This window comes from Pyxicephalus adspersus, chromosome 1 (assembly GCF_032062135.1).
Source record: "Pyxicephalus adspersus chromosome 1, UCB_Pads_2.0, whole genome shotgun sequence".
Classification (NCBI taxonomy): domain Eukaryota; kingdom Metazoa; phylum Chordata; class Amphibia; order Anura; family Pyxicephalidae; genus Pyxicephalus; species Pyxicephalus adspersus.
This window is the reverse complement of record NC_092858.1, coordinates 136,221,344-136,234,722: the sequence shown is the minus strand read 5'-3', so window position 1 is coordinate 136,234,722 and position 13,379 is coordinate 136,221,344. Positions and strand designations below refer to the sequence as shown.

The window sequence follows — 13,379 nt, the reverse complement described above, 5'->3', positions numbered from 1 at the left end:
AGAAAGAAAGTTCCTCATTTGGAAATGTACAGTGTCACCCATTAAGAAAACCAAGGGCATTTGTATAAAATTACCATTCTCCCCTTAAAGTGGAGAACTAAACTTAAAAAAAAAATTCACTTACCTTTACTTCCGCAGATCACTTGAGCTTTCTTGGATTGGCTCCTGCGCCAATTTGTTATCTGCCTTCGCCATGGCGCAGAGGCAGTGCTGGCCACCGCCATCTTCCTTCTTTTTCTTCTGGCTTCTGTCTACCTGATCTCGCACTGCGCAGGGGTGGGATCGGGTGACGTAGCTTGCTGTAAACGGGGAAAAAAAAGAGTGCAAATGTTACTGCAAATGTGTGAAATCAGCATTTTTCCCCCATTGTAGAAAAGCTAGAAGCCTCCAGGTTTGCGTGACGTTAGTATCTCTGCGCTCGCATTCTGTCCGCGGCAATCAAGACAAAGAGGAAGGGGCTTCACCCTTTTTTTTTTTTTTTTAAACAGGTTACCCTCACCCTTCAAAAAAGAAGATAATTTTTATGTTACATTAAAGGGTTGTGTAGCCCCTTTATTTAAAGTAATCATTTTAGTATTATGTCAGCCTTATGTTGTTATGGCTGTACAGACTTACCTAAAAAGCATTTAGTTTCCTTTCATGTAATTCTTAATGCTCATGTCATGTATAAAGTTATTTAAATGCCTATTTATAGCACTGTGATTGAGCAGGAGAAACAGAATGAAACAAACAAATAGTAAGAAATAAAGGGCTAGCGCCTGGTTACTTATATAACATCAAAGTAAGAAGGAAAGGTCTTATACTCACCATATATAGAAGTACAGAATTATCTCTTTTCATGACGTGGTTTAGCAAGGATTTTGGGGAGCAAAGAAAAATTGAGTATATGCATGGAGAGATTAGGCATTTTAGTGAAATAGTTTTATTGCCCTTTGAGGGCATTAAAAATGTTGCATTTCAAGTTTACTTTGCATTTATAAAGATATAAAGGCTTCATTAAATTGTTTATATTGTTTTTCAGTTGCCAGACAACAGAGCTGCATTGCCTCCAAAACCTGGAGGTCTCATTTCCAGTGTTAGCTTCTCTCATGGGGCTTCCGGTGCACCATCAGCATTCCACTCTGTCACCTCAAGCAGTCACAGATCAAACTCTCCATCCTTTAGTAGTTCGGACACAAGACATAAAGGTGAAATCCACCAGTCGTCACTGGAAGAGCTACAAGTACAAGTCAAAGAGCTGAGAAGCATCATCGAGACGATGAAAGACCAGCAAAAGTATGCACTGCTATGTAAACACAAATACATTGGCCCTAATTTAATAAAACTCTCCAAGGCTGGAGAAGATACAAACCTGAAATGGATCTGGTCCAGGATTCAAAACATTTGCTAACAGATAGCAAATCACTTTTAAGAAATCCATGCTAGATCACCCAGATTTACTGATAAAAAAGTATTTTTTTACAGCTATGGAGAGCTTTAATAACCTCTGAATAGACTGATGTTTCTCTTCTATTAATTAATGGCAGTGTCATTCAGCCAGTTATCTTTACCCGAGCTATGGATTATGCTTACAATCTTGGCTTCTGATTGGCTGGTGCTGATGTTAAAAGGCAATAATGAAAATTCATAACCCAGGTAGTAATAGAAGTACTGCATAAGGATTAATACTGTTGGTAGGTAGGCACCAGCATGGGGGGTATGTGACCTAAGGCAGCATCTGGTAACATATACATAAATTCATCTAGATTTATATTAGCCAACACTTTGAATTTTACATAATAAATATGTAAAATGCAAGGCGATCGAGCAGTGGTGTACATTTTCTAGAACATATTTTTATGTATGTGTCCTGTAATGTATACCTAAAATTAAAAATCATTTCATAAAAAGAAAAACCTATGAGGGCAAACAGTGCTCCAATCTTAATCCTGATTATTCATTTGATTATTTTCCACTTTCACTTACTGAGCAGTTCCTATCAAGTCCACACACAGCTTTGAAAGCTCTGATTTAATTAATCTCCCCACCATGCGGTATTCTAATTTTTGGCTTGCCATTAATAGGAATCAGTAATTTCTCTTTCTAGATTATGGCCATGTCAGCCTAACAAAAACAAAAACGGAAACAATTATGTTCCAAAATTTCAATTTATAAGAGAGAAGGAAATGATTAGTATAATCCATTTATATTCATCTATTTGTAGAACCTTTTGGTGCTTTTTTCAAAATAAGGATAAATGGTAATCAAAGGCTTGATTATTTAACCCCCTAAGGGGTGTTCCCGAGTGTGACTCGGGACCGGAAAAATTGCAAAAAGCGGTAATCCCGAGTCACACTCGGGGTACCTTTGGGGGTCCCCCTTACCTGATACCCGCGGTCCAGCGGCGATCGCAGGATCCCGCTGCGAATAAATAAATATAATTATCATACCTGGGAGTTAATCCTAAGAATTACAAGCCCACAATATAAACAAAAATTTCTATGCAAAAAAAATAGGATCACTTTTTGCATCAAAAAATTACAGAATTAGAACGCTAGGGGGGTTAAACTACTAAAACTCTGACTATTACATTTATAAAAGCCCTATGTGTGTGATGTCAGTTTGTGCCCTACAGAGGTTAAAACCCTAATTTAACACATTTCAATTTTTATTAGCCGGGATGTGTGTGTTTTTATCATGCCATTTTTTCTGGCAAAAAATAAAAAAAAAAAACATAAAATTTACATGCTTTATATTTGCTACAACAGTCTGCTGCAGGCTACAATATGCCCTTCTATATAGACATTGCTTATGATTTTATATATATATAACTATGTATGCAGGGTTGGGCTGGTCCACAGAAGGACCAGAAAAAATCCTCTGGAGGGCCCCAGCTTTTTTTTTCCTCTAAAGCAAGGGAAGGAGGGAATTCTATTCATTTTTTGATTGCTGTCCCCTTTGCACATTTCTTCACCCTTTCTGTCTGTGGCAGTAATTGGAGGGTAAGTCTCTTTTTTGGGGACTTGCATAACAAGTCCCCACTCTTTTTATAAATATATACCTTAAAATTCTCTAGGTGAGCCTAGCCCTATACCTTGGGGATATTACCAACTTCTAATAAATACATATTCTATAACAGATTTCTTTGCCAACTTTAGTAGTACAAAGTAGTTACAGAAGCATTAGTATCCCCAACCCATACTATCCAATCAGATGTACCATTCATCACCTACAGCAATGGTACATGACTGAAAGTGCACAAACTTTCTTGCTTTATTATTCTCTTTATTATTACTGGTGGACACAACACAACATTTTTATTTACTGTCTGGTATGCTGCATTTCTTGCAATGAAATCCTTTTAAAGCTATGTTTACATTTTGTGCCAGACTGGGTTTTAAACAAAGAGAAAGGATTTCAGCATAATGGGCCTGATGCATTAATGCTGTCCAAGACTGGAGAGGATACACGTATATCAGTGAACCTGGGTGATACAAAAAATCTGGAATGGATCTGGTCCAGTACTGAAAACATTTGCTAACAATAGCAAATGATTTTTAAAAATCCAGTCCAGGGTTGCTGGATCATCTAGGTTTACTGATGAAAATTTATCCTTTCCAGCCTTGGAGAACTTTATTAAATCAGGCCCAATGTATTTATATAGGTTTCTTAAAAAAGTCATACATTGCAACTTGCTGCATCCGGTTGTAAAACAGTTCAACTCATTTTTCCTAGGAAAGAGATAAAACAGCTGTTGTCAGAACTAGATGAGGAAAAGAAGATTCGTCTACGGTTACAGGTACAGTGTGCACTTATATCGGCCTGTTTAGTGTAATGTCCCATGACTATGGCAAATGCACACCCCAGTCTCTACTTGCCTCTAACCTATTCTGCATGTTTTGGTGTTTATTTTCTTACTCATCTAAATTCACTCTCCAGGTCTTTTAACAATGCATATTGCCAGGGTGGGGAACTGCTAAATTAATGCTGCAGATTCATTGCACTGCCTGATGCCCAATAGTCTTATTTGCCAGACAGCATTCCCTGCAGACTGTTTTTTGAGATTTGTTTTGGACTAGAAATTAACTTTGAACCTGTACAATGCCAAGTATGAAAGGACAGCAGATTAACCCAAACCTTTTTTTTGGATAGATTTAAGTCAATACTTTTGTTAGGTTTATATAATAATATCAATGATTCTGTTGGATTCTGTTCAGTTCACCTCTGTTTCTATTTTTGCACCAGCAACACAATAGGTGGTTGTCACTGTGACAGGATGGCACAATAATACCAGCCTAATTGACGTTCTAGCTCTTTCCAATTTTTCTGACCAAAGCAGTGTTTTGTTTCCTTCACTTCACTGAGCAGAGTATCATGTTAAAAAAGCTCAGTCATTCAGGTTGATTGGTTACATTTGTTTTTGTAGTAACCCAAAGGTAAAACATTTAGGCTTTGTAGTATTTGTAGTTTTGTGGACACTTGGCCAGTGTTGTTGTATTCCATAACTTCTATGGACAGTTGGCCATTGTCATTGTATTCCATAACTTCTATGGACAGTTGGTCATTGTTGTATTCCATGACTCCTATGGACCGTTAGCCAGTGTTGTTGTATTCCAATAATCCTTTGGACAGTTGGCTAAAGTTGTTGTATTCCAATAATCCTTTGGACAGTTGGCTAAAGTTGTTGTATCCCATGACTCCTATGGACAGTTGGCCAGTGTTGTTGTATTCCATGACTCCTATGGACAGTTGGCCAATGTTGCTGTATCCCATGACTTTTCTAGACATTTGGCCAATGTTGCTGTATCCTATGGCTCCTATGAACAGTTGACCAATGGTATTGTATTTCTTGATTCCTATGGACAATTGGCCAATGTTGTTGTGAACCATGACTTACTGACTGTTATTTCCTAGGACATAATAGCTGGAATTTATTCTTATCCGGAGGACGCCATTCTCTAGTCTCGATAGTATAATTTTATTTCAGCTATAGAAGCATTTCTATTTTTCTTTCTTCTTTTTCTGTGGCAAAACTTTTGGATTGTGTGTGACCATTTAATGCTTAGTAAAAAGTAATCATTTATTTATCTTTTCAGATGGATGTCAATGAAATCAAGAAGTCTCTACAGTCCAAATGAATAAATCATGGTTAGTAAATAACTTTCGTCCACCAGAAGTAAAGAATGAGGAGCTGTTCTTCCCACACAGGCCAAAATATTTTTGGTGCCAAATGATTTAAGATTCACCTCAGACGCTTGGAAAGCACAACAGCAGCTCTACCAACCAAGGAGATCCTAGTGACATTTGTAGTGCTCGGCACACATATTTATCAAGACAACATATGTTGTGCTCAAGTGTTCCTCTTAAAACTGCAAATGAAGTAAACTCAGGCAGTTTTACTTCAGAGTGGTACTTTTTTATGAGTTTTATGATATTTTTCCATGAATAATGTGTATTTCAGATTGTCTGTTTACAAGCTTTATAATTTTTTTTTAATGTGTTTTGGCGTATGTCTTTATCTCAGACACCTAATTTGTTTGTATGATGTGCAGTTATGTCATTTTTATTGTCCTTTTTTTTTCCTGATGTATTCATTTACATCAATTACTATGACTTTTAAACGTACATATGCAATGTGTACTGTCCATGCAATGTGATACAAAGCTTCTAAACTTATTTTCACTGTACTTTAGGAATGTGTGTTTAGAATAGGAAAAAGGACGATTAAATATAATTTGTGCCTTTTTTGTTCAGCCTAGCGCAATTGTGCAAAAAAAAATATATATATATATAAATAATTATAGATATATAATGTCAGTTATAATAAAGTGTATGTCCAGCCAGTTTTGGATAGAGGAAGGAAAGATACAAAACATTTTTGGATTTACAGCTATTTGGAGGTTCTTAAGCCCTGTTTCCTCTGATCCTTTTGCTTTTTTTTTTTTTTTTTACAATAGTTTAATACATATAATAAGATGTAAAACTGCAACAGGGACACAAATAAAAAGTTTTTTATGTACAGTAGGAAATACCAGGAACCCCTGTCAGGATTGTGTTTCAAGTTGCAAATATGTCTTCACTTTTTATCTGGTGAAACCGCTGTTACCAGAAAAGCCCCTGATGGCAGTAAAATCTGAACATGTTTTCTAATTCTTTTTACCCTTATCTATCTAAAACTAACAAAGTTTTGGCTGGACGAACACTTTAAAGAAGATATCAGAGCACTATTTTTTATCAAAAGGGCCACATAATTCAATCATCCCTTTCTGTGAAAGAATTTTAGCATACTGCCCATGTCCCTATCTGATAGGAACCATGCCGGAAATGTTGAAATGTAGCGTCAGTGTGTGTGGCCACTTCTCTGTATATCACAGTTGGGTAAATCTAATCCAGGAAAAATTTCTCAGCTTCCATAATGTAAAGCAATCTTCAATCTTTTGCTGCACCAACATTTAGCATTTTAAGTTTGCCAGTTACTGAGCTGGTAGTAAACTTCCCTGTCACTGAAGGAAGGGTGGTTTAGGAAAGTTTGTGAAAGTATTGATTGGCTGTATTCAGGCAATTTAAACTTTTTTTTTAAACTTTCCTTTTTTAAAAGCCTTTCCTTATTTTAATAAAAGCAGGTCTATGTGATAAGAATGAGAAAACTGCCTGTGCAGCCATGGTAAAAGATTTATTCAGAAATTAGTACTATGGATCCTGATGGGATTATCCATGAAATAAAAAAAAAATCTATAAACACCTGCATTTATTGAAGGATTTAGTATTGAAACCTGTAAAAAGATTGTACACTTATATTTTGCATTTTGAAAGACATTTACAAAATAAAAAGTAGGGTTTTCTGTGTAGCGATCAACTTATAATTACTTTTTAGGGTATTTCACTGGTTATTTAAAACAGCGGTCGCCAACCAGTGGTCCGCAAGAAAATTTTGGTGGTCTGCGGCTCTGGCTGGTGGGCCCCACAACAGGGTGCACCGGCCAGAGCTACAGACCATGTCTCCCCGGTATGGATCATAGGCGCAGGGTGGTGGGTGGGCATTGTCTCTGGCATCATGACTTCACTTGTGTCCTCGCCGTGTGTCACTCAAAATTGGAAATGCCGATTAAAGTCCAGTTTTTTTTTACTGTATTACCACATTCGCCAAGCAGGTGGTGATGCAGGTGAATTCTCCCATATGCATATCTATATGCATGGATAGGATGTAGGATTTGCATACTACATGAAGGAGCCCCAAACATTCCTGGAAAACCATTCAAAAAGTAAGATTTTTTTTACATCCTAGAGGTGATAGTGGGGGAGCTGCTGTAGAAAGAAAAGATGTACTTTTTGATTCTGTTTAATACTGCCAAGCAGACTTTTTTCTGGCAGTTCCAATAAAACAGTGCAAAATGACCATCTAAAGTACAACATAATTTGCCATTCATTGTGCTCCACTCACTGACTGTGGAGTAGCAGCACCCTCTAGTGGTGGTAATTATAACCCATCCAGTCCAATTTATATATGTATAGAAATAAGAACTATTTTTAAATTGTATGGTCACAAAAATATAAAATCAACATAGCAATAGATATACATATTGATGTCAGACATTTTATAGAGAAAATTGCATGGCCGTGGTTATGTTCACCATTGCCTACAAATTATGGGGTCGTTTTGTAGGCTTAACCAGTATTTTTTATAATAATAGTTCAGTCATCTGTTTGTGGAGGTGACAGGTGCTTTTTCTGAGTATTAGTAGTTAGGAATCCATTACAAAAGTAATTTATTGATCCATAGCTTACAGTCCACACTAAATATATGTCATATGGTCGTACAGTATAGTTGCTGCAAGGCAATGTGAAAGTTTTGGCAACGGCTGTTCACTGGGTACATGCTCATGAGCTTCCTTTCAGTACTGTGTCACATGCATGGCTTTCTTGTTAAATAAAGAAAAGAAATAAACCTGTTGCTGTATAAATAAATGGAACAATGGTGCTGCCTTGTGGCATTGGTAAACATTTTCTGCAGTGTACTTCTAACATGTAAGCAGTATTTAAGTTTTCCTGAAAGACTTGAAGCCCAAACAGCTCAAGAATAATAAAGTCGTGTAATACCTCTGGGATCAGAATTTTTGTAGAGTTAGTGGCAGTCAAAGTGAACTGGGAATACTGTTTACATACTTAAAGTACTCTACAGAAAAAGCATCACAAATACAGTAAAAGTGACACCTAATACCACATTTTCCAAATATTAGGACATATTGTACTATAAATTTGGATATGAGATTATATATGCTTGCCACCCTTTTCATTGCCTTTTTTACAGCCTTTTACTTAGTTAACTGTGCACACTCAGCCTTGCCTAATGGCCTGTTAGCTGCCTCCTCCTCATTACTATAAATGAGAAAACATTTAGTGTAGAGATGCAGAAGCCACATCCTTGAACCATTTGCCTTGTGTTGGCAGGGAAAGCACACATGTGATCAGTGCATGGGGGTTAGTATAAACAAATTGTCCATAGGAGGCATCTGCTTTGACTACACTGCCAACTGGCACAGCAGTACTGATGGACATAATGTCCTAATAGCAACCAGACCACTTTCTGTCTGCCATATGAGACTTATATAGAGGGAGTCTGGGTGGTTTTCTTTGGAGATTTCTGGGGTTCTTTAACTGATTGGTTTCCTGTGGCAGGCCAATAATGCCCACAATGAATTATGTCTTCATCTTGGAATTCTGGAAAAGTTGCATTGTCTTGTAGATAGGCTGACCTGTAGTGCCTTCAGGTCTGTAATGTTGTTTATAGTGTGTACCAAGATTCAGTAATCCACACTGTCACCAGACTTGCCATTTCTGTAATATTTTCTTATGGATATAACCCACTTAGGTGTACAATAATATATTTGACTCTCATCCTGGCAACCCTAATGGTCAACCAGTGGTGGGGTGAACACTGAGTTCTTGGGTTGCCTAGACTTTCATGGCAAAAACCAACCAAAAAGGTAAAAAAAATCCCCAACCCTACAATTATGGAAAGTTGACTTAATGTAAACTTAAAGCTCCAGTTTGTCAACGGTTTGATTAAAAAGTAAAAAAAAAAATAAAAGGGTTTGAATGTCTTCCTGGAGAAAATATTGTTGTAGGCTCCTTCCAGTTTTTTCACATTATCAAATTAAATTGGCTAAAGCTGCATACACACCTGCAATTTTTCTCGTTGGAAAGGATCTTTCACGATCCTTTCCAACGAGAAAAGACTGCACGATGCATGAACGCTGCTGTACATACAGCACCGTTCATGCTCTATGGAGAGGGGAGGGGGAGAGCGACGGAGAGGCACCCTGCTGCGCGCTCTCCCCTTCCCTTTCATTAGGATCGGTCGTCGTCCATCGTCCCTGGATCCGCCAGGACGGTCGTCGGACGATGGACGACAACCGACTGTACACACGGCAGATTTTCGCCCGATAATTGGCCGATACCGATTATCGGGCGAGAAAAATTTGCCGTGTGTACGCAGCTTTATTTTCAACCCTCAGCACTTGATCATGTGCCTAGCTTTGCAGGAAGCCTTGAGAAATAGATTTTCCATGAAGGTAAATATTTTAGCCGCATTTTATTCATTTCTTTTCATTCTAACATGACTGCTATCAGAGATTTAACATAACATTTGGTTTGTCGCACAGCACAGAGGGAGAAGAGAGCACATGGAATGTTCCATAAGCCGTAACACAACAGGTGACCACTAGTGATGAGTGAAATTGACTATTTCATGTTCGCAAACTTTTTTAAAAAATGTTGAAAATTTTGGCAAAATGCATGAGGTTTAAAGAGAAAGTGTTTAAGGACTGCCATGTGATTGACAAAGAAGTATTATAGAAGCCTATTTCATCAACTGTTCATCTTTTAAATCATAAAGAGCAGCGTGTGATATAGTTTTTAGCTAATACCTGAATATAACCATAGCAGTGTTGGGTAGTTCCTTGGACAAACAAAAGTACAACACAGAGGGTAGCAGAAACTTGCCCATATTTACCAACACTCCCACCCCCATCCGTGTTCATGATGTTTACAATGAGGAATATGTACACTGAAAGTATTAGTGCTTAAAATAATACATTTTTATAACAAGCCGTTGTAAAACTTGTTTTCTGTAAATCTTCAAAGTATTTTATTGAATTTCCAAAGAGAAACACCACAGTTTCCAAAAATTATTCTCATAGAAAATATTGGACTTTTCACAGTGTGTGCCAAGGCACCATGATGGGTATGGGAAACACTCTAATTTGAAATATTTTATTGGAAAGTGTTTTACACTGTGAAATGTGAAAATAGAAACACAGTAGTTTTGCCCTTTGGATAATTTTGTCCACCAGACATTTACATAGAAATTTTTACATCTGCTCTACCTGTACATGTACAACGACAACACAAAAATATAGGTGTTTTACACCAACCTTTGGAGGCTGCACAAGGCTGGAAGAAACTATGCCAAAAATTCATGAGATCTCCACCTTGACCAACCCTGCTGCTGCTCACTCTCTGAGAGGTAGGTGGCTGAGGGCTATTTGTAGCTTCTAGTGGCTGAGCTAAGGGGCAAACGTTATGCAGATTTTTTTTCTGATAGAAGTTTCCTAAAGTGAATTAGACTATTCTGCATGCTTGGCTTTATAAATTCTGAGAATGTTGCTTTGTAGTAGGGGAATTCTTATTGGTTGCTGGGGTGGCTGTACATACAGTACACTTTGCAGTGACACCTGGGAACAATCGATTGTTTGAATCAGAACCTGATGCATTTTCGCCAAGTGCAATTTTCATTAAATGTATGCAAAACAGTGATTTTGAAAATGTTATCACTCATTCCTAGTAACCACCAAATTGCATATAGATCTTTTATAAAAACATGTTTCCACAATGAGTTGTAATAATCCCCTCCCATCCCAGAAACTTTATAAGGCCTTCACATATAGTGAATAGTTTTGCTATTCAAATGCATGGGTTTGATTTACAAAGCATTAAACAAAAAAAGGCTGTATGTGACCTGCTTTTAGTGCAAAGCAAATGCTTGTGTATAAGACATGTCATGTCCAAAGAAAAGCAGTGCAAAGCAAGTCACATGCAACATCTGAGCTGCCATGTGTACTGGTCAGGTAAGTAATGGGATTTTGCTGACCTGTCTAAAAAGTACATTTCAAAGGCGTGAGGAATACAGGTCATAATGAACCCTAATCTGTTTAATTTTGTCCCCTCATGTTTGCACATTTCCAAAGCTTTCTGACTGCTGCCATGACAGAATATGCTGATGGAAAGAGATATTTTTGTTCCCCCCGAAGGTTTGTAGGTTGATGTGTGTTTTACAATATTCTTGTCATTCCCAGACAAGAAAAGCTTCTTCACTAAAATATACCAAGTGGCCAGTGTGAAAGCAATGCATGTTATTTCCAAGAAAATATCTACCTTTTAAATGTATATTTAACTCATTTACTGTACCTTTATAAAACCAAAACGGACTTCTTTCTGCTGTGAGGCTGCACACGACACACCCGGCCAGGAAAAGCTCGTCCCAGAGGAGCAAGCCTAAGTAGTGACAAAATAGGGGATTTTATATCTTGCAGCATGGAATGAATGTCTATAGCAATTTGTTGTACTTGCAGGAATTCTAATCTGTGACCTGTGTATGTTCTGATCTCTTTATTACCTTTTTACAGACTCATTGTAATTTATATGCATCACATTGAAATAAAATGTAAATTATGTTTTAATTTTACAATCCCTCTACAGTGTCTGATCGAACACCATTAAATCAAGTAAATTCAATATCTTGTCATCAAATAATTTTAATGCATATTTAGTGATGGTTGTTTTTAACTTGGATTTTTATAATATCCCTGGTATTTATGTATTGTCACTTGCCACTCTGTCGTAAGCTTCATAATAATGAAAAAGAATGTTTTTATATTGGAATGCTGTGCTTGTGTATTTTTTTTACATTTTTTATTTGCTAAATATAAGTTATATTATGTGACTGGGGAAATTGGGATGATATAAAACATTTCAGCATAAACTCTACTTTGGTTGAGAAATGAAAACATCCTTCTCCTGTGGCACAGGGGTGAGTTGCAGAGGAACCACAGAATGATCTCTACCCTAGCGGTTCATTTCTTTCCGGTTTTATGTCTAAAAGTGGTACATTGTTTTTCTTGAAAATCTATTTTACAGTATAATATAATAGCATGAGTATAATAAAGTTTGAAACACAAAATCATGTAAAAAATAAATTAAAAAATCTATATATATAAATTTAAAAAAAATACATACTATACTCATACTAATATATATACTGTAAAATAAATGTTCTTGAAAACAATGTACTGCTTTTAAACATATAAATCCAATGTATTGCATTCAATATAGTTATTTTGTTGAACTCTCCGGTGACTCACTGGGTGCAGAAGCCGGCCGGATGAAGAGAGAAGAAGATGGAGATCGCGGCGATGGACGACGCGGGACGCCAGCGGATCAGGTAAGCGCTGTATTTACTAACCTTCCCATAGGTTTACCTACCCCGAGTGTGAGTCGGGGTTACCGCTTTCAGCAACTTTTTTTCACACTCGGAGTTGCCACTAGGGAGGATAAACTAGAGTGGTACCTTGGTATAAGTCCTTAATCTGTTCCAGTTCCTTTGACTAATACCAAACAAATTTTTCTTATAAGAAATATTAGGAAAATGATTAATCCGTTCCCATGAAAAAAAAATCCTATTATTGGCATATTATACATGGATGGGGCTGTATAAAATAAACACTGTTTAATACTAAAATACATAAAAACAAAAGCATTTAGTTCAAATAAATGAAAATTTAACCTCACTATACCTTGCAGAGAAGAGTCAAGGCCTACTAGGATGGTGCTGAGAAGGCAGCAGGAGGAGATGTTATGTAATTCAGAGCGTTATAGCGCAGGTTGTTTACTGAATGGTAGCAACTGGCGTACTGACGCTCATGGGCAATCGTGGCTTTGTCTCAAGAGAGGTAAATAAGGGTAGCGTGCAGTGTTCTGACTCATTTAAGATGATCTTTCCAATAAGAACACATACATAAATAAAACTCAGGTTTATTTATGTGTTTAGCTTGTGTAGAGGCTTCTTGCCAAGTTTTTTTTTGTATTGTGTATCACAGATGGGGTGTTTACACTTGTAGTAACAGCTCTTTACAGCACAATGAGGTGGCTACAAATGAAGCCATTAATGGAGCATTAAATGTAGACACAGGCAATTAAAGATATGAAGTTTTATGCATAAACACACATTTTTAAAACGAGAAAGAAATCTATCATCAAGGAAAATTTAAGGACACTTGAATTATAAATGCATCTGCACTTAAAGTTTGTTTTGTTTTTAGTCTCCGGCAAAATCCCATAAAAAT

General features: G+C 37.0%; 1 protein-coding gene across 3 annotated transcripts in view; it reads left to right on the top strand.

Annotated features, from left to right (window-relative positions):
• The window catches only part of SH3KBP1 (SH3 domain containing kinase binding protein 1), a 198,463-nt gene extending 186,544 nt beyond the window's left edge, over window positions 1–11,919 (top strand). For all 3 annotated transcript variants that reach the window (XM_072428055.1, XM_072428065.1, XM_072428074.1), the window contains 3 exons: window positions 1,022–1,275; window positions 3,715–3,778; window positions 5,076–11,919. In XM_072428055.1, coding sequence (XP_072284156.1) covers window positions 1,022–1,275; window positions 3,715–3,778; window positions 5,076–5,117 — 360 coding nt within the window. In that variant the 3' untranslated portion in view covers window positions 5,118–11,919. The remainder of the gene's footprint in view (window positions 1–1,021; window positions 1,276–3,714; window positions 3,779–5,075) is intronic.
• Window positions 11,920–13,379: the final 1,460 nt, after the last annotated feature.